Source organism: Microtus pennsylvanicus, chromosome 12, assembly GCF_037038515.1.
Source record: "Microtus pennsylvanicus isolate mMicPen1 chromosome 12, mMicPen1.hap1, whole genome shotgun sequence".
Classification (NCBI taxonomy): Eukaryota; Metazoa; Chordata; class Mammalia; order Rodentia; family Cricetidae; genus Microtus; species Microtus pennsylvanicus.
In genome coordinates this window covers 59,948,476-59,973,393 of record NC_134590.1, presented here as the reverse complement: position 1 = coordinate 59,973,393, position 24,918 = coordinate 59,948,476, and the positions used below count along the sequence as shown (strand labels likewise).

General features: G+C 52.6%; 1 protein-coding gene across 11 annotated transcripts in view; it reads left to right on the top strand.

Annotated features, from left to right (window-relative positions):
• Positions 1–24,918, top strand: part of Jakmip1 (janus kinase and microtubule interacting protein 1) — a 120,550-nt gene that overhangs the window by 80,984 nt on the left and 14,648 nt on the right. For 8 of the 11 annotated variants that reach the window (XM_075943733.1, XM_075943729.1, XM_075943734.1 and 5 more), the window contains exons 6-16: positions 1,199–1,345; positions 1,986–2,126; positions 3,531–3,590; positions 11,322–11,450; positions 12,578–12,706; positions 15,594–15,677; positions 18,159–18,221; positions 18,998–19,096; positions 21,558–21,659; positions 22,187–22,240; positions 22,783–22,848. In XM_075943733.1, the coding sequence (XP_075799848.1) occupies positions 1,199–1,345; positions 1,986–2,126; positions 3,531–3,590; positions 11,322–11,450; positions 12,578–12,706; positions 15,594–15,677; positions 18,159–18,221; positions 18,998–19,096; positions 21,558–21,659; positions 22,187–22,240; positions 22,783–22,848 (1,074 nt within the window). The remainder of the gene's footprint in view (positions 1–1,198; positions 1,346–1,985; positions 2,127–3,530; positions 3,591–11,321; positions 11,451–12,577; positions 12,707–15,593; positions 15,678–18,158; positions 18,222–18,997; positions 19,097–21,557; positions 21,660–22,186; positions 22,241–22,782; positions 22,849–24,918) is intronic. The other 3 variants (XM_075943739.1, XM_075943740.1, XM_075943738.1) reach the window with 1 other exon arrangement.

Below are 24,918 nucleotides of genomic sequence, written 5' to 3'. Positions count from 1 at the left end.
TGCTCTGCCATGCGCCCTCCTGGCTTAGACCCATCAGTGCGGCCTGCATCCCTGGTGATGAGGTGTAGGCTTTTCTGGCTTGGACTTTGTGGTGTGGCAGTGCCGTGGCCAGCCTGCCTGCTGGCCATTCAGGCCATTCCTAGCTTCTTTACTACTGTAAATAATGCCAAGAAGCCTGTGCCTGTCTGTGCTTTTGAGAGTCTGTCGCCATCATTCCTGGAATGGGAGCAGGGGTACATCTCCACAGGTGGCTCACGGGTCACGTGGTGCCTTTGATACCTGACACAGGACATCAGAGAGTTTAACATTCACAGAACTTGAGGGTGGGTGCTCGGGTCAGCCTCTGTGCTGGATTCCTGCTTCTTGTTCTGTGTCTGTGGCTTCAGTGACCACAGGGCCACCTCTTTGCTCATGTTCTGGTGTACAGCATAGTGGCCATGACCCTCCTGGGTGGAAGGGGGCTTCAGTGAGAGAGCTGAGACGGTCATAGCTAGTTCAAGTTCATGGGGAGGACTTGATGACATGGCAGCCACTTCTCTGGTGGTGATGTGAGGAGATTTCAGTTGCTTCTAATTGTGGCCCACTGGAAGAGCTTTGTGAAGACAGAAGCTGACAGGTGCGGCCAATGCTTCAATTTTATAGATGAGGGAACAGGCTGAGAACTTGACCATGGTTGTGCAGCTGGACAGTGACCCTACCATTCCACCTACTGTGCTTAAGAGGAAAAGGAGAAGCCACTTTTAACTATGCAGCTCTCTGCTCTATCCCCCTGTCGCCCCAAGTGACCCCTCGCCAATCTCACTGGTCTGACCCTCACCATGGGCCCATGGGCTTTTTTAGAAGGTGGATCTGATCACAAAGCTTTCCTACCTCAAAGATGTTGGGAACTGGGGTGAAGATCAAATGGCCAAGAGCGGCATAAGAGTGGTTCCCAAAGGCTGAATAAATGACAGCCTAGAAGGACACCTCACTTTTTTAGGGACTGTCTGCTTGGAGATTGTGGTAAGTCCCTCCAGGCTGTATGACTGGACCCCCTTCATGCTCAGGAGGTGGCCCAGCTCTGGCCAGGAAAAGCTAGGTGACTGGATTGACCACCAGGGGTTAAACTCCTGAATGGACAGTGTTGAAGCTCTGCTGGCGTAGCTTGGCCACCCGTGGGTCCATCCAGTCCCCTGACCTATGTCTGTACCCACTGCAGCTGAAGCGCTCTCGGGAGACAGAGGTGCAGCTGAAGCCGCTGGTGGAGAAGAACAAGCGAATGAACAAGAAGAACGAGGACCTGCTGCACAGCATCCAGAGGATGGAGGAGAAACTCAAGAGCCTTACAAGGGAGAACGTGGAGATGGTGAGGCTCAGCACGGACCCCGTCGGCTTCCTGCCCCTATCCACGGCTTCCCGCCCCTATCCATGGATCTGTGGTCCATGATCTCCACCAACCCCTCCCTCTGAACACCTCAGCAGTGGGATCAATCCCAGCTGGCCTTGTAGAATCAATAGGGCAGGCTTATCCACTGGATGATGGCCTGTGACTGTCTCATGAGTCATGGATTCCTCTGGGAGCAGTTACTGCTGTTGGGGCTGTATATGGAAACAGGGTTCGGGTTTTCCTCCATCAGGGATAACTGGTGTCTGTTGTCTGGGTGGTTGTTAGATGCCTTCATGTTCATCGATCAGAGCGCCCATTTCACAGCTTAGAAGACTGGGGCCTAGGTGTGAGTGTGGGCAGCCTGAGGTGGGGAGTCTCCCCCGCCCCCGCTTGCCTTCCAGCTTTTAAGACTGGCTTAGCACATCCTCTGGCCCACGCCAGGCCACTCCACCCTGTCCACTGCGCACCGTTGACCACACCTCTGGCTTGGCCTTGGCCGGCAGCTCTGTATCTCCCATCTTGGAACTAGTTGTCTGTCACCCCCGCCCCCTGAGCCCCACAGAAGCCCTGTCCTTCAGACTGTAGCACACCTCGGCACTCTCTTTCCTTCCTGCTGCAGAAAGAAAAGCTGTCTGCTCAGGCCTCACTAAAGCGACACACATCCCTGAATGACCTCAGTCTGACCAGGGATGAGCAGGAGATTGAGTTCTTGAGGCTGCAGGTGCTGGAGCAGCAGCATGTCATCGATGACCTCTCACTGGTACGTTGTCCCTCCTGGCCAGGATGGCACCACAGGAGACAGAGTCAACAGTGAGCCTCGGGATGGGAGTGGGCCCTGACAACCCAGCCTCAGGCACTGGGCCCCCTGTGATGCTCCAGAAAGGAGTCTCAGCTCAGCTGAAATGAGATCAGTGCTACCTGGGAACAGTTTCCATGGCAACCTACTTTTCAATGGGCTCCTGGCTTGCCGCGGTGAAGAGGCCGCATGGATCTGTTCTGCGGGGCCTTTGAGTTATTATTAACTTATACTTATGTTTGCGCTTAGCTGCTGCACACCGGGAGTTTGAGCCTGCAAATCTGAACTTTGTTATCAGACCCGAGTTTGAAGGACCAGCTAAGGCTGTGGGTGGGCTTTGAGACTGACTCTTCAGGGCTGGTTCTGTGGAAAGGAGAAGGGAGTGAGCCTGCTGTAGAGAGGGGGATGTTCTATGCAGAAGACAGAACCTGGCGGCGCCCTCAGTGGACTTAGTTGGAGCTCAGACGCAGAGTGGGCTCTGCTTGCTCAGGAGACCTGTGTGTATATGAAGGTTCCATCCAGAGGACTTTGAAGGCTAGGAAGCCATGACCATATCCTAGAAGGATTTTATGTCCTTTTTCTGTCTTATTCTCCCTCCCCTGTCTCCCCCACACTTCCTTTCTTCCTTCCTTCCACCAACCGTATAGCTATCCATCTTGGCTTCATTATCCAGATAGCATAATATAGCTAAGGATGACAAGACACATTTGCTGAAGAGACAGTGAGTGAAAAGAAAAGGGACCATCGTGACCAGCCTGCCGGGGTCTGATGGGTGGATGCCCAGGCTCAGGCTGAGTCAAGCTTTGTCCTGCTGGAGGGAAAAGGCCGTGCTGAGAGTGAGAGGCCCTGAATCCATCTGGGTACAGTGCCACGGCCAGCTCTGCCACTCCTTCCCCACAGGAGCCCTTTCTGCAGAGGATACCCACTAAGCAATGCTGCAGGACAGCTCCTAGCCCCATGTGCACAGCAAGGAAGAAACAACTGGAGAAAATAAAGTGGTCACCTGGCCAGTTCCGGGTTGTAGGAGATTCCACCCTGGCTCTGTCCGAGCTAGGTCACAGGCCCCTCAAACTGCTGTGGACCCTGCCGAGGCCAGCAGAACTACTCCGAGGCCACGCCTCTTAGGCTTTGCAGCCTCTTGACTCAAAGAATAATCCAGGCTTGCCTACGATGGCATGGCCCATCAGGGTGGATGTTTCCTTGGGAGATCTGTACCCAGACAAGGGCCCGAGTGAGTGTCTTGTCACCAGACTCTCAGTGGGTGACCTAGCCCACACAGTAGAGGTGAATCTCTGGGTATTAACTACATGGTGTGGTGGCGTCGGGGCCTGGTTGCAGGTGCTGACGGGTGGGTGTGCTTCTCTGCAGGAAAGAGAACGCCTGCTGCGCTCCAAGAGGCATCGAGGGAAGAGCCTGAAGCCCCCCAAGGTGAGCCTGCCATCATACATATAAGGAGCCTTTAAGACAAGCCGGTCTTAGAGGAAGGGAGGGCCACAGGGTCACTCACAGACCCAGAGCAAAGGCTTGACTTGTGTGACCCGGCTGTGTTGGTTGTTGAAAGAAAGGCTCTTACCTCTATCTCAAGGCTCCATACATTACAGCACAGTAATGTGACCTAGATATGGTAATTTATTCATGGAAAACTTACTAATGGAATTCTGTGTTTGGACCTTGGGTTATATATGTTCAAAATTAAAATCATAAATACCCAGTCCTTCTGAAGGGTTTAAAGGACCCTTGGCCTTGCCTTATGCCACCCAACACCATGCTCTGGGAACTCAGCTTTGGTGATTTACACTGAACGGTGTTCTTTTTGTAAAACGTAAGTGTTTTCTCCCAGAGGCAGCCTAGGTGTCCTGGTGACTGGGGAGACTTAGAGACCCTCGAGGGAGGTTTCGAAGAAGGGCGTGGTTTGTGTGTCCCTTACCCTGCCCACCTGTCTGAGATGGGTTTGCTCCTTCCTGAACTGGGACCCACTGGCTTCATCTTCTGCTAGAGATGGTTGTAGAGAAATCCTTTCATGTATGCAAAACCGTGAAAGCGTGATAACAAATGCCAAGGACGTGCTCTCTGATGGAGTCTGGGTGACCGTAGGGAGTGGTAGGGATGCTGCCGCTTCTGGCACAGAATACTGGACGGCATAAGGAGGGCCAATGATGCTAGGCATTCCGTTATTTCAAGGACAGTGTAAGTCCTCACCTCAGTGGGGTGGAACACACTTATAACCCCCACCCTGGAGAGGTGCAAGAGGGAAGATCTAGAGTTCAAAGCTAGCCTCAGCTAATTGGTGAGTTTGAGGCCAGACTGGGCTATCCTCAGTAAACAAAGAGGTGAGGGAGGTGTAAATCCTGACATACTATTATCCCAGGACTATCTGAACAAAATACTACAAAATGGGTCTCTTGGAATGAGAGAAAGTTACTGTCTTATAATTCAAGAGGCCAGAAGTCTGGCCTTGAGGTGCTGACAAGGCCATGCTCCTTCCCTCTGGCAGCTGGAGGTCTCCCTTCCCCCTTTCCTTTCAGCTCTAGTGATGGGGGTATTTCTTGCACTATGTCAGTCCCTGCAGGTCACACTGACGTCTTCTTTAGGGAGACCAGTCATGGTGGAATCAGAACCTCCCCTGGCCTCAGTGTGCTCCCTTTCACTGACCAAGTAAATTCACACGCTGTACACCACAGCCTGTGCTTCAATGTCTCTTTTGAGGGGACATACTTTAGTCATGACACCTTTGTATAAAATCCAAGACTTTTAATGTGGATGCAAATGTCAGAACTACTAGAGCATGTCAAATGTGTCTCTGAGCCCCATCTGGCCCACGGGTCGCCTGTGGTGGCACTGAAGTCAGTGTCTGAGCTCACTGGGTGCTTGGAGTCATGAGTGGCCATGCCAGAATCTCATTGTCTCCTACAGCCACCCCGTCTCTTTCAGTTACAGGAGACAGATGCAGAGCAGTGGGCTGAGGCTGGACCTCCAGCTCACTGGAGCTTCAGGGCCCAGCTTTCTCCAACAGACTGAGCAAGTCAGGGCCAGGTCTCTGTGTTTTGAGCTCAGAAGCCCAGGAGGCTGGGCAAGGTGGTGCACACCTTTAATCCCAGCACAGTGGAGGCAGAGGGAGGTAGTTTGAGACCAGCTTGGGTCTACACAGCAAGTTTCAAGCCAGCTCAGCCAAAGATCCTTTCTAAAGCAAAACAGACCGACAGACAGACAGAAAAGAAGGATTGGGAAGTGGTCCAGCACAGCTAGTGTATATCCACAGCTGTGTTTACCGCATCCTAGAAAAGCTGGGAAAGAAAAAAGTGATGGAACCATGGCCCCTCCCCAGGGCCGGTGTCTGTCCTACACTCGGCTGGGACTTGACTGTATTCTCACTCAGCACCACTCTAGAAATGTCCATCAGCATCACACATTGGCCTCGTAAACGAATGTTTATGGCCACACAGTCTGCTGAGTGTGTGGGCAGTAAACTTGTTCAGGGTGGCGCGGCTGAGAGCTCACTTGTGCCCTCCTGTGGTTAGGAATAATACTGCAGTACCTGTTTCTGCCTCACGGTGACCTCACTCTACCGCTTTCAGCAGGCTCCACGGACTGCTTGCTGCACGTTGCCTTTCGTAGAGCTCTTTGCCCGCCATTTCCCCTTCTGGGGGACGTTTTGCTTTTGTAGATGTCACTGAAGTAAAGTCCTTTTGCACAGAAAGTCTGAATGATTCTGGCTGCTGCCAACTCAGCGTTTGGAAGCTGGGACTAATGGGAAGAAAGCGCCCCCTGCTGCTGGAATGAAGATTGTGTCGGTTCTTATACCTGTCTGTAGTGCATGGGAGCCCTCTTCCACCCTGACACAGAAGTTAAAATACTGAGGGTGGGTGGCTGGGTGGTTCGCTGAACAAGCTTGGCACTAAAAACTCCATAACTCGAGGTTCCCCAGAATTTCGTTGCTGAGGTCTGACTATTTCAAACCTACATAGGCTGTGAAGCCTTGATCCCAGACTCTAATTCTGAAATTTAAAATGTTTTCAGTATCAACTCTGAACCTTTAGATTCTGGATTCTGGATTAGGGATACTTAACTAATAAAGTCTATAAAAATTTCTGCCAGTCAGAAAAGCTCAGACTTTGTCCCCAAGCGTCTCAGATAGGAGTGCCAGCCGGACCTGTGCTGGAATGCTGGGAATTAAAGAATCGGAATCTCCCGCTGGCCCCCAAATCGAGAGAGAAGTTCACAGTGCACCGGCAGTGAGTTACCTGTGTATAGCAGGCACAGTGGGTTGTGTCCCCTGCCCTGTTTCCCTGTCCAGCACAGAGCAGGTGCCTCCAGAGTGGCTGACTGACTAAGGGCACTTCCTATCAAGGCAGTGCTTCAATTGGGGATCCCTCTGATGACTTTAGGCTGTGTCAAGGTTGAGAGCTGAAACTACCTGGCTTATCGTGGTTGGCCTGCTAAATCCAGATGTTCAGGCCCTTCTAATCCACAGTCCAGCCTTTGGGCCAGTGTCAGTCTCCTGTGGTGTTATCCACCCTGAAGGACTGTGAAGTCTGCTTGGCCATGCCCAGTCTGAGTCCCCTCCTCTCTAGGTAGGGACCCCGCCTTACTGTTGACAGTAATGAGTCCGCTCACAGCACCCCTAGTCATCCAAACCTAAGCCAGGGCCTAGAGGCTAAATCTGCTGCTTGTGGAAGGCAGGGCCAGAGGGTTGGCGGGCATCTCAGGAGCAGGCGCTGCTATGGTGTGACTTCCTGCCTAGGGCATCCCACTGTGTTTCGGTGTGGTTTTTGCTGCTTCTCAGCAACTAAAGGCCCCTTTATCCCCGTGCTTGTTTGCAGCTGAAACAGCTCCTAGGTAGTCCTTCCCAGCTGTTGCCCCAGGAGCTTGTGTGGCTTCATCGTGTCCTGTGTGTCTGGTGACTCACAGCTGCCAGCGCGGCACCCCACCAGCCCAGAGGTTAGAGCAATGACTACACGAAGCTGCCGTACATTTTATGCCCAGTGTGTCTGCAGGGCTGGTCCTTTCCTCGTGCCGGAGAGATGAGGGGCCACTTCTCCTGCCCTAGTAGCACTTCTCTAAGGGCTGCGTGTCTTTATTTAACCCTGGACCTCTGTCTAGGCCAGGGACAGGTGACTCCCCTGTAACTTAGGAGACACGGCTTCCCCTTGACTTTCTGTAGTGGTTTGTGCCAGGCCGTGTAAGTGCTAAGGCAAATAAGCACTTCAGAGACAACAATAGGTTGTGTGTGCCCAGGACACCCATGGGTGATGGCGATTAGCTGGAAGATGTCCCAGACAGGCGAGGGAGGAGGCACCCAGTTCTTTGTGACTTTGGCACAGAGCAGCAGGCTCTCATCATGGTACCGTTGCTACTGCTGTGCTCAGGGACTTGACAGTTATCCAGGGACCCGAAACTGTTGACAACAGTTATGGGCATAATGGAGGCTGCTGGGTCCTAGGAGGGAAGTTCCCAGAGGACATGCTGGTTTAGAAGCTGTGCTCTATGATGAATACCTGGGGCTGGCCTGGAAACCGGCTCTTTCCCGTTGATAGCTCTGTCACCAGCACCTGGGAGCCGATCCAAGGCAGCATCGCTGCTACCAAGGGGACACCCTTGGGGCATCCCTGTCCTCCAGCTTCTGCTGCTGACAGTATTCAGGAAGCTGTGAGGAGTGCCTTTTCCTGGGGTTAGAGAGAAGCTGGGGATGGCCTGTCCAGCCAGCACAGGCTAGGAGTGCCTGCACCATCCCCAGCATGGAGTATATACTGTTTGTGCTTTATTTCTCCTTCTTCCTCTGCCTCTGTGCCCTCGTGTGCCTCTACTTCTCTGGCTGCCAGGAGATGACCTATAGGCATGAAGGTATGCAGCTCGCTGGGGTGCGGAGGGTCTTGGCAGCTCCTGGCTGCCATTGGAAGATCCTGTATCTCTCAGGTGATTCTGACTGGATGCTGGGAAGGTAAAGAAAGGAGTTGATGAGATGCTGGGTCTAGTGCAGGAGAGAGAGAGAGAGAGAGAGAGAGAGAGAGAGAGAGAGAGAGAGAGAGGATTTCCTTCTATTTGCCAAGCGTGAGCTTGTGTGTGTGTGTGGAGAAGAAATATTTGATCTGCAGGCATTTTGGTGAAAATTACATTACACACACACACACACACACACACACACACACACACACACATCTCACAGTAGCTCAGTGAGCATGGCCTCCAACTTAGCCACGTACCTGAGAATGACCTTGAATTTCTGACCCTCCAGTCTCTACCTCCATCACACGCTGTGTGTTCAGTGACTCATAGCTGCCAGCACCCCACAGCCACGCACCCTCCCACCATGCTGGACAATCACTCTACCAACCAAAAGACACCCCCAGCCCCCAAACCACATTCTAAACTTTGGATTGGTTCATAGAAATGCAGTTGGCTAGACTGACCTGCGCTGTGAGAAGGGTGAGCGGGAGGGGCTAGACTGACCTGCGCTGTGAGGAGGGTGAGCTAGGGGGCAAGCCCTCACAGCCAGTGCGCTTGGCATCTGTGAATTCTGGGAACTCTCCTGTCTAAGAGTTGCAGGGGGTACATGCCCAGGGAGCTTAGAATCAAGGAGCACAGGCCACCACTTGGCAGCTTGCAGAAAGCAACATTTCCTGGTGGCTCTCCCCCAGCCTCTGGAAGCAGATATGGGCCGCCTCCTGTGTGTCGAGGAAACAGCCAGGAACAAGTTTTGCTATTTTTCAAGGAGATAGCCACTATGTTCACTTTAAACACCAAGCTGGTTTTTCTGTTTTGTCTTGTGTGTGTGAAGCTGTACCAGGTGGGGTGGCTGTACCGACTTCTCTGTCATCTCATTGCTTAGACAAAGGAGCTCTTCCAGGCATGGGACAGCCTGTGGGCACACCTCTGTAATCTCACCTTGTGGGAGGTGGAGGCAGGAGGATGGAGTTCAAGGCCAGCCTGCACAACGTGAGACGTTATTTAAAAAGGAAAATAAGGCAACAAGGAGTTTGTAAAGGAGACAAACTGACCCACCCACGTGTCCCGACCCACCCACGTGTACCGATCCACCCACGTGTACCGATCCACCCACGTGTCCTGACCCACCCCCTTGTTCTGAGAGCCTGACAGGTGCCGGAACTCAGCTGTCTTGGGGCTGCTGGGGAAATGCACGACTGTACATAGTTATGGATTCATTTCCACTGGCAGGATTTCACTGAGACTCTTGGTTTGGGCCAGCTTCCACCCTGTAAGTAGCTCCCAGCTTCCCTTGGTGCAGCACGGCTCTCTGTGGGGCTGGTCAGCTGTGAGGCTCCATCTGGGCCAGACCCTGGGCTGCTGAGTTGGGAACATCAGCAGTAAAAACCTTGTGATTAGGCTGTCGTTGATACTTAATTAGCGGTCTCCCTGGCTTTCTGAAGCAGGTTAGCCTAGGTAATGGAGCAGGATTGTTAGCCCCAGACACATCCAGAATGCTAACAAACCCCGTGCCCTGATCTTGGGAGGTATGTCGTTTTAGAATCTTCCTGGGGCCCACTTGGTAGGGGGAGGAGCAGAGACCTCACTCCATCAGCCACCAGTTAGCACAGCCAGCTCACAGCTCTGTCCCCAGAGGCCAGGTAATTAGCAGTGTTTATGAAAAACAGGGTTGGCCAGGCAGCAGCTCACGACAGCAGGGATGGGTGTGGAGCTTGGGGCAGAGGTGAGCTACGGTGTAGACCCCATTGCTCCCTGGAGTTTCTAATACCTGTGGGCCTGGGACTTCCTTTCTGAGGGCAGGGGAGAATTCTGAAGGCCACTTGAACTAGATGAAACCAAGCCTGGTTTCACTGCCCTACCTTCCAGCCCACCTGGGCACGAAGGCAGGGGGATACCCAGTAAATTCTGGCCGTGTCAACCTTCAAAGAGGTCACACACAAACCCCAAATCACTTGACGAACATTCTGGTGGAGAGAGATAGTTGGTGCCTTGTAAAACCCTCTGTAGAAACCTCAACTGTGTAAGGTGGCCGAGGAGTCCCTCTTTGCCCCTTCTCTGCAACGTGAAAGGGACTTCCTCGTGGTACTGCTACTCTTGACCCAAACCTCCATGTGCTCTATCTGCACACGTGTGACTGCAAATGCACACTGGCGTCAACCTGCAGAGCAGGAGATGCCCTTGGGGTGTGAGGCGCACCGTTCCTCCTCTGTGGGTGGGGAGGAGGTGTGGAACTCGAGGAGTTTCTGGGAGCCCAGAGCTGACCACCGCAGTGAGGCTGCTGTTCTCTCACGGGCATAGGAAGCCCTCTGTGAAGGCGAGGAAGTCTCTCAAAGAGGGTTGTTTAGGAAGAGAATAAAGAGCAGTGTACCTAGAGCCAGGAGCAGGTTTGCGCATGGAGACTGATGGTTGACGGTGGTAGTCTCCTGCGGCTAGCAATCCCCTGACTGCTACCCCGCCTGGTTTTAACCATGCATCTCTAGGCTCAACCTTGTCTGGCTCACAGAATCTGTTCAGCCAGCAATTACTGAATGAATGAATGAATGAATGAATGAATGAATGAGTGAGCGAGTGAACAAATGAGTAAAGCCCCACGTCCTGTAGAGTTTGGAGTGAGAGAGGTGTCATTGGTCACAGAGGACATTCAAACTGTGGAGTCTGAGGTTATGAGTTCGGGGCTCTTCCACTATTCTTTCTGATTGTGTAAGTGTTCTGAGTGTGCTGTCCTCAAAAGGTAAGAAAAGTTGCCTCTTAGGCAGGCCTGGGAAGGACATGGGCCATGCAGCTGCTTCTCGAGCTCAGCCCTGGGGTCTTTGTTCAGCTCCCCTGATCATGTGCCCCTTTCCCGGCAACCCATGTCGCAGCTCCCTTTGGAGCCAGACGTCCCACTCAGCTCTTAGACTGCTCCTGGTGCTGGCACCGCAGAATGGATGAGGTCCCCTTTTGTGCCGGAAGGGTGTCAGCTCATCTCTTGCCGGGAGGGACCTAAGGCTCAGAGAACCCTGTGTTTAAGGCCAACCCAGGAGTTGCATAGACCTCTCTACCTGTGGCACCTCCTGCCAAGCTGTCATTGCTACACTAGCCACATCTTCAGCTGCCCTAGCAGCTCGCTCTGTCCTCTGCAACTGTAGATGGGCTCTGAGCCCCTCTGCCTTGGGCTGGCACGGATAGGCAGCTGTTCTCTCCTGCTCCTGATGTCATGCTCACGATCTCTTGCAGAAGCATGTTGTGGAGACATTTTTTGGATTTGACGAGGAGTCCGTGGACTCAGAAACGCTGTCCGAGACATCCTACAACACTGATAGAACGGACCGAACCCCAGCCACGCCTGAGGAGGACTTAGATGAGGTAAGCAAACAGCTGTATGCTGGGGACCTCCCACCTTCACGTTGGCCAGGGCTGCTTCCTCTCTGGGGCCAGTCCTGCTGTGCCTTATCAGAGCCCCAGAGCAGGGAAAGCTGGTTCTTGTTGCCTTGCGGGGAAACCAATGAGCATCTTTCCCAGAGTGGATCTCCCTTGAGACTTCAGACCGCTAAGGACACACCCAGCTACTGACCCTGTGCCTCAGCATTGCAGATACAATTACACGTGGCTTATTTCTTACTGCTGCCCCCACATAGGTGACAGAAGTGGTCACACAGGGTGACGTTCATAAATTCTAGAACAGACTTTCCCCTGGCGCCGCAGCCCACAGCAGGCTCCTCTGCCTGTTCTCCCTGTACCTCTCAGTGGCTGTCTCCTGAGCCCTGTTGTAAAAGGTATGCACTGGAGTCAGGGTGATTCCATCTGGTTGTGGCAAGTGCTGATGGAGTCACATGTGCCCTGCTGGGAAGGCTCCCTGCACTTCCAGGGTGAGTCTAGGCATTACGTCCTGTGTCTCCTTGTCCTAGCTCCTTGGGCAGCAGCCTTTTACAGACCCATGGTTGGGTCCATTCAAACTCCTGTTGGCCGTTCCCTTGGAGTTTCCTCTTGAATGATATCAGGACGCTCAGGAAGACGCACCTTCATCCAGTCATCCCACTGGCCTCAAATTCAGTGGCTTATGGCTGGAGGGGCCTACCCATGTTGGAAACACCATGAGTGCCAGGTCCTGTCTGAGTGTCGCTATCTGCAATAGTGACTTGCTACATCAGTCACCATGCCCCATCCTCTCACGACCGCATGCAGGTGTCTGTCTCCAGAACAGAGACTCTCAGAAAAGACTTGAGGTCCCTTCTCAGTGTGAACCTTCACTGTGGAGTCAGCCTGGCTCCCAGGAGGCCTGCAAGTGCTTGGGGCCAAGGACTGAAGGTGGAGAAGACCTTTTCTCCCAGTAGCCTTCACTCCAGGTCCTGATTCCTTCCTGGCATGACCAGTTCACTTGGGCATCTGTAGACACCGGGGAGAGATGTGGGCACTTGCTGCTATCTTGACTCTGTCTCTTGAAGTCACCTAAGCCATGATTTGACTGTTTTTGTTGTTGTTGTTTGGTTAAGACCACAACCAGAGAAGAGGCTGATCTGAGGTTCTGCCAGCTGACCAGGGAGTACCAGGCCCTGCAGAGGGCTTACGCCCTGCTTCAGGAGCAAGTGGGGGGGACGCTGGATGCCGAGAGGGAGGCCCGGGTAAGTGTGTCCGTTTGTTGATGGAAGGGCATGGAGACTGGGAACAGGAGGGAACCTGGGATCCCGTAGCCCTCACTCCTAGCTGCCGTCTGTTTGCCAGAGAGAACACTTACAGCATTGAAGGGTGGGGGGCAGACAGAGGACTAAACAGTGAGGGGCTTGCTGCTAAGTCTGCTGTTCTCAACTCGAGCTGCTGAGAGAACTGATTCTTTCAAGTTGTCCTCTGCCCTCCACATATGCAGACATGCACAATAAATTAAAATAGGATGGGGTTTTAGGGAGTGATGAAATTATAGACTCAGCCAGTCTTCCAGGCTTCAGTCCTTTCCATCTTGGATCCTGCAGATCCAAGGTCCCTCCTCTCCTCCAGTGTCCCCAAAGAACACTTTCAGGGGTTCTTGGGGTACCTCAGGCTCAGGCACTGCAGGTGACCTCAGTTCATGCCATACATCCATGGTGCTGAGCTGAATTTTTCTGGAAACTTCCTCCCACTGACCCTTCTCCCACCTTGGCGACACACAAGACGTCCTCTGGGAGTACTGGAGACACCAGAGAGCACCAACTTGGGGCCAGTGCGGTCCCTTGCTCCCCATGAGTTAGGATGAATCAGTCCCATTTCCTGAAGAAGAAAGCTGAGCCTCAGGAAGGCAGCGAGATGACCGAAGATGCCCAGATGGTTCCCAACAGAACTGAGAGCTGGGACCATGCCACTGCGGCTCAGAATGCTCTGGAAACAGCCTTGGGAGCCCCACACAGGGAGGGCTTGGGTAGCTGAATGCATATAGAATAGTATGGCTTGCAGGTCTCAGGAAGACCGCAGGTGTAGGCAGGAGGCACCGTCTCCGGAGAGAGCTTCACACTCAGGACTTGAGGTGGTAGCAGATCCGGGTGGGGGAGGGGAACATGCAGGAATCAAGATTCCTGAGGGGATGTGGCCACTTCTGCTACAATGAAAGATCGATGTTTTTGGGTCACAGCAGGTGAATTTCTAGGCTTTAATGTGGGCTTAAGTTCTTTGTCTTTTAACATCATCCACTTACCCAGTTAGTTGAGATTTCATAATACATGTTGGGCATGGTGACATACACCTGTAACCTCAGCACATGGAGGCTAAAACAGGAGTATTGCCATTATCCGGAGGTCATCTGGGACTACATAGAGAGTTCTCAGCTATCCTGGGCTATAGAGTGAGACCTTGTTTCAAATTTTAAAAAGAACAGAAAAAGAAGTAGGTTCCTGATTTTCCAGATGACCTTGAACTTCTGATACACCTCCAAGGGCCAGGATTGTAGGGCTCTGACAGCACACCTAGCTTGGATTCTGCAAAGCAGGTCACAGCTGGATGGATGCTGAGTGATCTTGTTAGAGCTAGCCTTGGGACCCTGAGGCGTATAGTTCTGTCTGGCTGGTTCTGGAAGAGCAGCACTCCTCCAAACTGTCCTTGATTTTCTGATACTGGGGGAGTTAGAGCCACTGCCTCCCGTGACCCCTTAGCTCTCACTTTGTTGATGCAGCTATAGATGGCCTTCAGAGCCCTCAAGTAGGCAGGTGTGAACATGCGTGCACCAGGACCCTCCTACCCTAAACTCTCCAGTAGGCAGGTGTGAGCATGTGTGCACCAGGACCCTCCCACCCTAAACTCTCCAGTAGACAGGTGTGAACATGTGTGCACCAGGACCCTCCCACCCTAAACTCTCCAGTAGGCAGGTGTGAGCATGTGTGCACCAGGACCCTCCCACCCTAAACTCTCCAGTAGGCAGGTGTGAGCATGTGTGCACCAGGACCCCCCCACCCTAAACTCTCCAGTAAGCAGGTGTGAGCATGTGTGCACCAGGACCCTCCTACCCTAAACTCTCCAGTAGGCAGGTGTGAGCATGTGTGCACCAGGACCCTCCCACCCCAAACTCTCCAGTAGACAGGTGTGAACATGTGTGCACCAGGACCCTCCCACCCTAAACTCTCCAGTAGGCAGGTATGAGCATGTGTGCACCAGGACCCTGCTACCCTAAACTCTCCAGTAGGCAGGTGTGAGCATGTGTGCACCAGGACCCTCCCCCCCAAACTCTCCAGTAGACAGGTGTGAACATGCGTGCACCAGGACCCTCCTACCCTAAACTCTCCAGTAGGCAGGTGTGAACATGTGTGCACCAGGACCCTCCCACCCCAAACTCTCCAGTAGACAGGTGTGAACATACGTGCACCAGGACCCTCCCACCCTAAACTCTCCAGTAGGCAGGTGTGAGCATGTGTGCACCAGGACCCCCCCAAACTCTCCAGTAGGCAGGTGTGAGCATGTGTGCACCAGGACCCTCCCACCCTAAACTCTCCAGTAGGCAGGTGTGAGCATGTGTGCACCAGGACCCTCCCCCCCAAACTCTCCAGTAGGCAGGTGTGAGCATGTGTGCACCAGGACCCTCCCACCCTAAACTCTCCAGTAGGCAGGTGTGAGCATGTGTGCACCAGGACTCTCCCCCTCCCCAACTCTCCAGTAGGCAGGTGTGAACTTGTGTGCACCAGGACCCTCCTACCCTAAACTCTCCACTAGGCAGGTGTGAGCATGTGTGCACCAGGACCCTCCCACCCTAAACTCTCCAGTAGGCAGGTGTGAGCATGTGTGCACCAGGACCCTCCCACCCTAAACTCTCCAGTAGACAGGTGTGAGCATGTGTGCACCAGGACCCTCCCACCCTAAACTCTCCAGTAGGCAGGTGTGAGCATGTGTGCACCAGGACTCTCCCCCTCCCCAACTCTCCAGTAGGCAGGTGTGAACTTGTGTGCACCAGGACCCTCCCACCCTAAACTCTCGTGTTCCAGGCATTGTCTGGTCGGCAGCCTGTGTGTCACCTCTGCAAGTGACTTGCTCACTTCCCGGTCTTTTTCTTTCCAGACTCGGGAGCAGCTTCAGGCTGACCTGCTGAGGTGCCAGGCCAAAATCGAGGACTTGGAGAAGCTGCTGGTTGAGAAGGGACAGGTAAGCAGGAACATGGGCTCTGTGCCCCTCCTGATTCTGTCCCCGTGGTGTTTCTGGGCTCCGATGATATCTTTGGCGTGCTGAGGGGAGGAACGTGTTGCCACAGTCATAGCGTTCCCCTCTGTCTTGCCTGGTTTTTCTTTGTTTGCCAAATGCATGGAAACAGAAGGTGACTCCTAGAACTGAGACAGGCCAAGAGCTCTTTTGACTGGAACCTGAAGAAAAGCTGCTGTTTCTGACAAGGTTTTAATTGCCTGTATATAATTGAAGTGCTGAGGACCACTTGGCAGGGCCCATAGCAACAGGCTCTGGCTGTGACTGTGCCATGGGAGAGTCCAGATTGGTCACCTTAGTGGACACCCTCTCTGATTAGATTAGGCTAGGCCTAGTAGACAGTAGGATAGGGAGGCAGCCAATAGGCCTTTCTTGTTGCTGCCTGTTGAGGCAGAGGCTCTTCTACTTTCCAGGTTCCCTAGGGACCCAGAGTTAGAGGCACCATCTTGGAACAGCTCTGCTTAGAACTTATTTCCTGTCAGCAGGTTGGGTGACTGCCACGGCCTCAGCATAGTGCACTGGCCCAAACCAGTCACATGGCCCCCCTGGCCTGTGAAATGCTGAGGCAAGTGCGCAGGTATGGGTATCCATAGGGTCTTTGCTCCTGCCTTCAGTCAGGGGCTAAGGGGGTATGGAGAGGTCTAAGGCGAGAGTCCAGAGTTGAGGGGGACTCACTGAGAGTAGGGGAGACTAGTGAGAAGGGAAGGGATTGGAAGAAATTCTGAGGTCGGGGACAGTGTTGGCTGTAGACCTACCCAGTGGCTCAATGCCAGCTCCGGCCGACCTAACCCCAATGGGGAGGTGATGGGGAGGGCTGAGGACAGCAAGCGAGGTAGAAATAGGGGCAGAGTGCCAGTGAGCTGAGTCCGTGTATGCTCCCCAGGAGCTACCACAAAGCCCTCAGGAAAGGACCAGGTGAGAAGAGTGGGGGCACTTGACCCCCAGCTGTGGCTCCTGCTCCCTGGAGGCAGGAGGGGCACACACAGCCTTGAGTCAAGCACTGGCTCCGCCCCTTACTCCTGTGACTGAGACACATTGCATAGCCTCTGAGCCTCAGTTCCTTTACCCACAGAGTGAGAAGGTGGCAGACTCAGGTCAGGAGTGGGCTAGTGGAGAGCCGGGATGATGATGAGGCTTTTCCAAGCTCCCATTCTAACTTCCCATGGCCTCACTTTCCCTCTTCTAGGCTGATGTTGCCTCGTTTGTTCATATGTGTGTGAGTGTGTGTGTGAGTGAGTGTGTGTGTGTGCGTGTGTGTGTGTGTAAAAGGAAAGGACCAGTGATTACCAGAGAGCCCTTGCCCCTGGGACCAGGCTCTGCTAACTTATCAGTTAGCTGTTGGTGTGTAACACACTGCCCCAAAACTTACTTGATTAAAGTAGCAGGTTTGATTTGCTCTGAGATCTGTGGATTAGTGCCCTGGACTGGGCTCTGCAAATGATTATTCTGTTGGTCTCTCCTGGGCTTCAGGGGCCCGGTGGGTCAAGTAGGAATGGGAGGCCTTACATGACCTCACTTGCCGTTTGTGGTCTGCTCACCCCTCCTCGAGGAGATAGTCTGGCTTCTTTATCTGGTGGTCTGGAGGGGAGGTTGGAGTAACAACTCGATCCCTTTGGAAGATGAGAGAAACTATCAAGCTGTACGCACCAGTATGGGACAAAGGTTGCAGCCTTCTGAATGAACAGTGTGCCCAGAGAGGAATGTGGATGGATATGAACATACATGCAAATCTATACAGCACACACGAACATATGTGCAAATCTGCACAGCAGGAGCACAGGATGTTAGGTAGAAGGCCCCCAGGAGGTGACTCAAGTGTCTTTTGGATGTTCCACATCTGCTGGTCAGACCCTAGGCCAGCACTGGCCTGTGAGAATTGTGAAATTCCAGCATTGAGTGAGGCTGGCCTGGTCCCTGTGGGGTGGGGTTAGGGAGGCAGAGTGAAGGGGGCAGACCTTGGCCCAGTCTTAGCTCAGTGGTTGAGCAGGGTCAGAGGGAGGAGCTGGAGAAGGCCCCCTTTCCTCTTGTCCTCTTCCTCCTCCAGCCTGATGCTGAGAGAGAGGGAGAGCCGGTGCCTGGGGCTCTGGCCTAGCACTGAGGATGCCATGTTGTCGGGATAGAGGCTGTGTTGTGTTCTCACACTGCATGTGCGTGGCTCAGGGAAACTCCGGTGGGCAGTGCAAAGTCCTGCAGGGTACTGACTTGGCCGCCATGGAGCAGTGTCCTGTAATGGCCCAGGGGACCTGGCGCCTATGGGGGCAGAGAAGGACTCCTCATAGACATGCTGTTGCTTTTGTCTGGGTGTAAAGGTTTAGAAGGCAATGAAGTCACACAGCTTCTGTCCATGTCTGTGGTCTTTTCTATCCTGGGCATTGGTGGCTCAGCCAAGGCTGGAACCAGTGAATAAATACCCTGTGTTTCCTGCAGGACTCTGCCTGGGTAGAGGAGAAGCAGGTACTCATGAGGACAAACCAGGACCTGCTGGAGAAGGTATGTCTGGACGAGAGCCTCAGGCCCGGTGATGAACTGAACTTCAGAGGTCACCCACCTGCCCTGAGCGCTTAGTATACCACCAACACCAGAGACCCATAGCTGGGTGGCTCTCACAGGAAAGGTGTTGTCCCCATTGCTATCAGGACCAGACGCAGGGTCTGTCCTCTGGGACAGGTCTCAGAACCTTTAGGGTGCCTCCAGGAACAGGAAAGGCTGCCTATCACCCCAGCATTGGACCTTTTGCTATTGATTTGGGATCCAGAGCTGTCCTGTTTCTCATGGGGGCACTGGAAGCTCTTCCCAGGCTGGCCTGTGCTCCTAAGAACTTTATGGGGGAGTAGGAGACCTAAAACCCCCACGGGTCCTGCCATAGCACTGGCCACAGCTGACCCTGAGGCCTAGCTTGGAAGGGCCTGGAGGGCTCTGGTAGCTGAAGTGCCCACATTGCACTCTGGCTTCCCTCACACTGGTCTCAGGGAGGGACTTGATAGCCCCAAGTCTCAGTTCCCCATCACTCATTGGTTCAGCAGAAATACAAGGAGCTTCTAGTGTCCCGGTCCAGGCTGGGTGCTAAGGCGGTGAAGCCAGCCCAACGTCTCTCCCTCATCCCAGGCTCACCAGCAAATGGACTTGTGGCCAGCCTTGCCTTTTCCCTGGGTGGGCAGTTCCCCATTTCTCTAAGGTCACCCACCAAAGTTGGCTCCTAGTCAAGGGATCCCTGGGGCATGGGGGCAACCATGGAGACCGTTAATGTAAAGGTGTCTTTGCCCCAGATTTACAGGCTGGAGATGGAGGAGAACCAGCTAAAGAGCGAAATACAAGACGCCAAGGACCAGAACGAGCTGTTAGAATTCCGAGTGCTAGAGCTCGAAGTAAGAGACTCTCTCTGTTGTAAGCTCCCAAACGGAGCAGACATTCTCTTTGAGCCCAAACTGAAATTCGTGTAAAGCTCCCTGCCATTTCCAAGCATGCGTGAAGGGACCTGTTACCGTTTCTCTCCTTCCTTCCTCCGTTCTTTTCTTCTTCTTCTTCTTTTTAAAAATTTGTATGTTCGGGATAACTTCACTGCCTTAATGTGTCCTGGGAGGATGCTCGCGACGTCTGTGGACTTGTACCAGAGCAATCTATTTATTGCCTACCGCTTGTTTTGCACTTAATAAAATAAGTTGTTTTTGCAATATTTTGCCTTTTTTATTTGTGTTTCATTTCCATAACTACTTTCCTGCATGCACAGTCCCTGGGTGTGCCTTCCGCAGCCCCAGACGGCAGCACTGTTGCAATGGAGAACACACCTTTGATCTTGCATGCAGCAGGCCTCTCCTGAGATAGCAGGGTCAGACCCAGCCGGCTCTTGACCCCTGCTGTGTTTAATAGCAGTGCAGGCCTATTTTCTGCCTGCCAAAGTGAATGCAAGGTAAGTGGAGGCAGGCAGGAGGATGTATTTACACTGGTGTTAACCCACTCCTTCGCGCAAACCCTCTGGCCAGTAAATACGGACCTGGGCTCTGCAGCCACTTGAACTAAAATTATTTGTGATTCGAATTGCAACTACAAACTCCCAGACACTGCGCTTATAGAACCCTTGTCCCCCTGGGAGCCCCACAGGGCAGTGAGTAGGACTCTGGGGGGGCACCGGGGAATCTGTTGCTCCCCGCCCCATCCTGCATCCTGTGTGTTACAGCATTGCTTGGCTCTCACAGCCCTTCATCCTCCCCTTCTGTTTCTGTTCAAAAGCCATCGGCATCTTACACATCTTCCCATTCGTGACGCGTCTCCACCAGGCTCTTGTGACTGTGCACTGCTTCTCCAGCTGACACCTTTGCATGAGTGCCTCCATCCACGTGGGCGCCTCCACCCGTCTGTGGCACCTCTGCTCTTGTTTTCCTTCCTTTGTCGTGGAAGCTCTGTCTGTGACCCGAACTGTGTCCTGTTGACAAGGATGTGGCGCGCGGCTTTCGCCTTCCGGTGTCGCAGTGTCCCTCAGCTCTAGCCTTTACTCATTCATCAGGAACCGAAAGTCCTGAGGTCATGCTTAGTACCCTGCCACTGTGAGAATCCCTTCTACAAGTCCTTTGTGTGACCCCCTTTCTTTCCCCTGAGCACTCCACAGATACCGTGTGCTTTCCCACCGCCTTCAGAACCACTGGGAAGCAGTTTCACGACTTTGTTCATACGAAATAAGGGCAGTTCCGATCCCCCCTTCTATGAAAAGCCTACCTAATAGCACCTCTGGTGGCAGCTGTGTGAGGGGAGTAAGCAGCCTTAGCCTCCTTGGCTGATAGAGCAGTACAAAGTGAGGTGAGCCAGCTCCGGCCTTCCTGGAAACTCAGGGAACAGCCCCTCCCCTTCCCTCGAGCCTCGCTCATGCAGGAACAGTGTGTTGGGGCATGCTTTCTAGGGTCACAGCAGTCTCCATTACGTCTCTTGGCTGTGTTATGAAGGGGCCCTAGGTCTGTAAGTTCTTTCTACTTAATTTCAGCTCCTCCCCCCTCCACGGCAGCTTGATTTGAGGCAAAATCAGAGAGGGTTTTTCTGTGCTAACCGGTCACGACTCATCCGCCAGTGTCACGGGCTTAAAGCCTGCTTCATGTAGAGAGCGTGCTGGAGACCTGGGTACCGTTCTGCCAACATAATGCTGTAATCTCTCTAAGCAATGAGGCTCCCTCAGGCCTTTTACAAAATGCTCACATGGTAGATGCCTGATGAATGTCTCTTCTGGGACATTCGGCCGTAAATCTGAGGGGGCGGAGAGGCTGGAGAGTCCTTATGAATCTTGTTAGTGTGGATCAAAGAAAAAAAAAACAACCAAAAGAGTCTGTGAGCTGAGTCACCCATTATGGGAAGCAAGGAGTCACAAGTGGGCCCAGTTCTGCCACTTACTAACAGGGGACCTCAAACTCAGCATTCCTAAGCCTCCATGGGCACATGCCTTATGAGGCAGCCTGGATATCAGATGGGATAATGATGTATCCAACCTAGAATAACCCACAGTGGTGGCTGGCTTCTGATCCCCATTGAATTTGATGCACTGTATTGATCAAGCCTCACCTTTGTAACTGCTGGGGTTTGGATTGCAACAGACAGACCTGTGAGGCCATATTATCTGTTTCTCCCCAGCAGTAGGCAAGAAGCAAAGTGTGCAGAGAGGCCACTGGCCCTGGAAAGGCAAGAAGACACCACACGTCCCATAGCAGGACTGTGTGGTCAAGATGTGTGCTGTGTAGTTGCACCTTAGCCGGCCGGAATATGTCGCTTTTTGCTGATGACTTGGGAAAATGGCAAGAGGTGGATAGCACAGTCGAGTTCTGTCTTTAAACCACGTCTTTTCCCCAGGAGAGAGAGCGGAGGTCGCCAGCCTTTAACCTCCAAATCACCACCTTCCCCGAGAACAACAGCAGCGCACTCCAGCTTTTCTGTCACCAGGAAGGAGTAAAGGTAGCATGTTTGGGGGGTGGGGTATGCCCCCAAGGACCTGCCATTCAGGGGCGGGCTGAGTACCTGGTGTGGTGGTAAAGAGGGATTGCACCATCAGGTCAGGGACAGGGCCTTCTGCTGCTGTGTTGAAAGACAGAGAGGGGTCACCAAGTGTCACCCTTTACTTCTGCCCAACTACAGGCAGACTACAAACCCAAACTAGCAACTGGCTGTCTCTTTTTTTGCAGTGCCCAGCCTATAACAAGGGCTTTGTTGATGGTGACTGTGGTTGGTCACAGACATGGAGCCCCACTAGACCTCACAGGCAGAACCTTCAGATTCCCGTGAGCCCAGGAAGCAGGGTTGTCCTGTAGTGAATCTCAATAAATGAACCATAGCAACGCCTTCCCCTACCTGCTTCAGCAGAGCCAGAGGCTGGGTCCTGCCGTGGCATCAGAGCCAAAGGAGGCGTGTAAGCCCGGACTCTAGGATAGCTGTGGATTGTGTGAGCAGTTTACATGAGAATGAACGTTGGAAATCTTTTCCAGGGTGTGAATATCTCTGAACTTATGAAGAACTTAGATATCCTTGGCGATAACGGGGTAACTATGAGCGATCGGTTTCTGGTTCTGTGTTCTCGTTTTGATCGGGGTTTTCTGTGTGACCTTGTTTTGTTTTTAATTTTTCCTTGATTTAAAACATCTGAGAAGTACAATGGAAGGCTTTTGTATAGCTATATTCCCATGTGGGTGGTTGGGTTATGTTTGTCAGAGTGGGGTTCTGAAGTGAGGACAGCTTTACACTCTGTGAGTGAACAGGGGACCAACAAGCCTAAAGACAACTTGATTCACAGAAAACGGGTCCCACTACTCAAGTTAAAAGTGCCAAGGTTAAAAGGTGATCTCTTTGCCTTGCATAACAATCGTCTTTAAAGAGGCAGGCACCATGTCCCATTCCCAAACCTTGGTGCCACTCTGTGAACTGTCTCCACAGAGGGGCTGGAGCTGTTTGCCTCAGATGGCTGACCCCCTGATGTTGAGTCGGGGCTGATCATCGGGACGCACCCCAGAGGGGCTTGGCGCAGACTCGTCTGCCCTAGACTCAAAGCCCAGTGTCAATGTCCTTGCCCATTTTTGTGTTGTAGAATTTGAGGAATGAAGAGCAGGTTGCAGTAATCCAAGCGGGAACTGTGCTTGCCCTGTGTGAAAAGGTAGACACGGGAGTGTCCTTGTGCTCACATTTTGTCCCAGCACCCAGCACCATATCAGAAACTGTACATTGGTGTGTCGCTTTATTTGGAAGCATGTGTGTGGGTCAGTCTGCGTCTGCATGTACACATGCATGCCTTTGCGTGTTCAAGATGAAGGACCACACATGCTCACTGCAGACAAGCCTCGAAACCCAGGAAGAAGATGCCCCTGTCCCAGGAAACAAGCTATGATGTTTGCTTTATTTCCTCTTGGTTTCTCCAATGTCCATTCTTTTTTTGGCTTATTTCTGTATTTCTCTCCTGCTTTCTAAGCAATTTAGAGTGGCTCACAAATATGTATTCAGATGGCACTGTCATTTCTTCACAGTTACCCACAGAGAACTTCACCACCCCTTAGTGATTCAGTGTCCCGGGAGTGCCCATCCCTTCCTGTTTACCAGTGTGCCCTGGAGGGACACCTTCACAATACATGTCGATAGGCATTGGAGAACCCATCTATAGTACATTCTGGAATAGGAATTCTGGCTAGATAGTAAGACCACTTGTCAGGGTTTTTGTAGGGTCAAAATGGTTTCTAGAGCCATAACCTGAAACTTTGGCACATGGTTGATTTCCACACTCAATATGGCTGTTACTAGGAACAAAACCATGGGAAGTTGGTAGTTACCATTGTATGGTGTTTAAAGATTCCAGTGTGCCTTATGCATTTTCTTCTTTCTTGTCTGTCCATCCACCCGTCCGTCCGTCCGTCCGTCCATCCATCCGTCCATTCATCACATCAGCATTTGTTGTAACTGTTCCTTCTGTATATGCTTTGTGTATATTAAAGAGGTTAAATTTTGTCTGTTTATTTTTAAAGAATACATGCTAACTCACATGCCTCCCCCAGTGTGACGGTGATCCTGAGATGCACGCAGCTTTCTAGTGTGCATGCAGTAGAGTCTTCCCTGCAGGTCTTCTCCTTTCACACAAGTCAGACTCTGAAAGGCCACTTTTGGAATGATGAGGTCTTAATGATCTTGATTGAACTCCGTCTTCCATGATCATCAGAAGGGCACTTAAAATACAGTTTTCTCCCCTGGGGGCCTATCTATTCCCCAAGCCCCAACCAAGTAAAGGACACAACTCATTGAGATAAGACACTATGATGGTGCCTTGCCCGAGGTCTCATGGTCCTTATCTGGCCAAGTTTGCTTTCTCCAGTGGATGGTGGGTCAGTGAGTCACACTTGGATGGCTGGTGGTTCATGAGGAGCAAGTGTCTGACACCATGCTAGGCAGATGATTCAGTATATGACCCCTGGCATCAACAAAATCAAATGTGGTCTTGCAGCCCTTCATAACAGGCCATATTATAGAGTCACCCAAGTGCTGACTAACGATACATGCCCCAGTATGTCCTACATTGACATAGCCTGTTGGTCCTGGGGGCCTAGCGACTCTCCGGAGTATGAGGAAAGGCCACCTTTGCACGCTCCCTAGCTACCAGGGAGGCCGCTCCTAGTCTGAGTCTTGACTTCACCATTTGCTCTTCCAGGTTCTCAGGATTTGATGAACAGAGTAAGAACAGTCTTTGGCTTGGGGTGGCTGGCTCACAGTAGACAAGTGGACAATTGTAGGTACTGGTTCTCCAGCCCCTGGAATTGTCCCCCAGGGGCAGGGCAGCCCTAGTGGAAGGTGGGGAGCTCACTGGGAACAGGCGTCAGGCAGCACAGTTTCATGACACTTCTTTCCACGCCTGTCCCAGCAGCTGTGCCAAGTCCAGTACCCTAGCAACTTAGGGCCGCTCAACTTCTTGCATTCTCTTACAGAGGAGGAAATGGGGCCTGTCTGGCATCAGCTACACTCTGCTTGCCCTCCTTTGCCCACCTCTGCCTGCACTCTTCTCACTTTTACCAGCTTCCCGCTAGCTGACACCCATCTACTCTGGCAGCCATCACCTCACCATGCTGGCCTACCTGTTCCACTTTGTCCTAAATACTAGAGAATGATACTGGCTGCCTGGCTGCCTGGCCCTCAGTGCCCCATGAGAGCAGACGGCAGGGGGTCCATGGGTGATATCTGTGGGTAG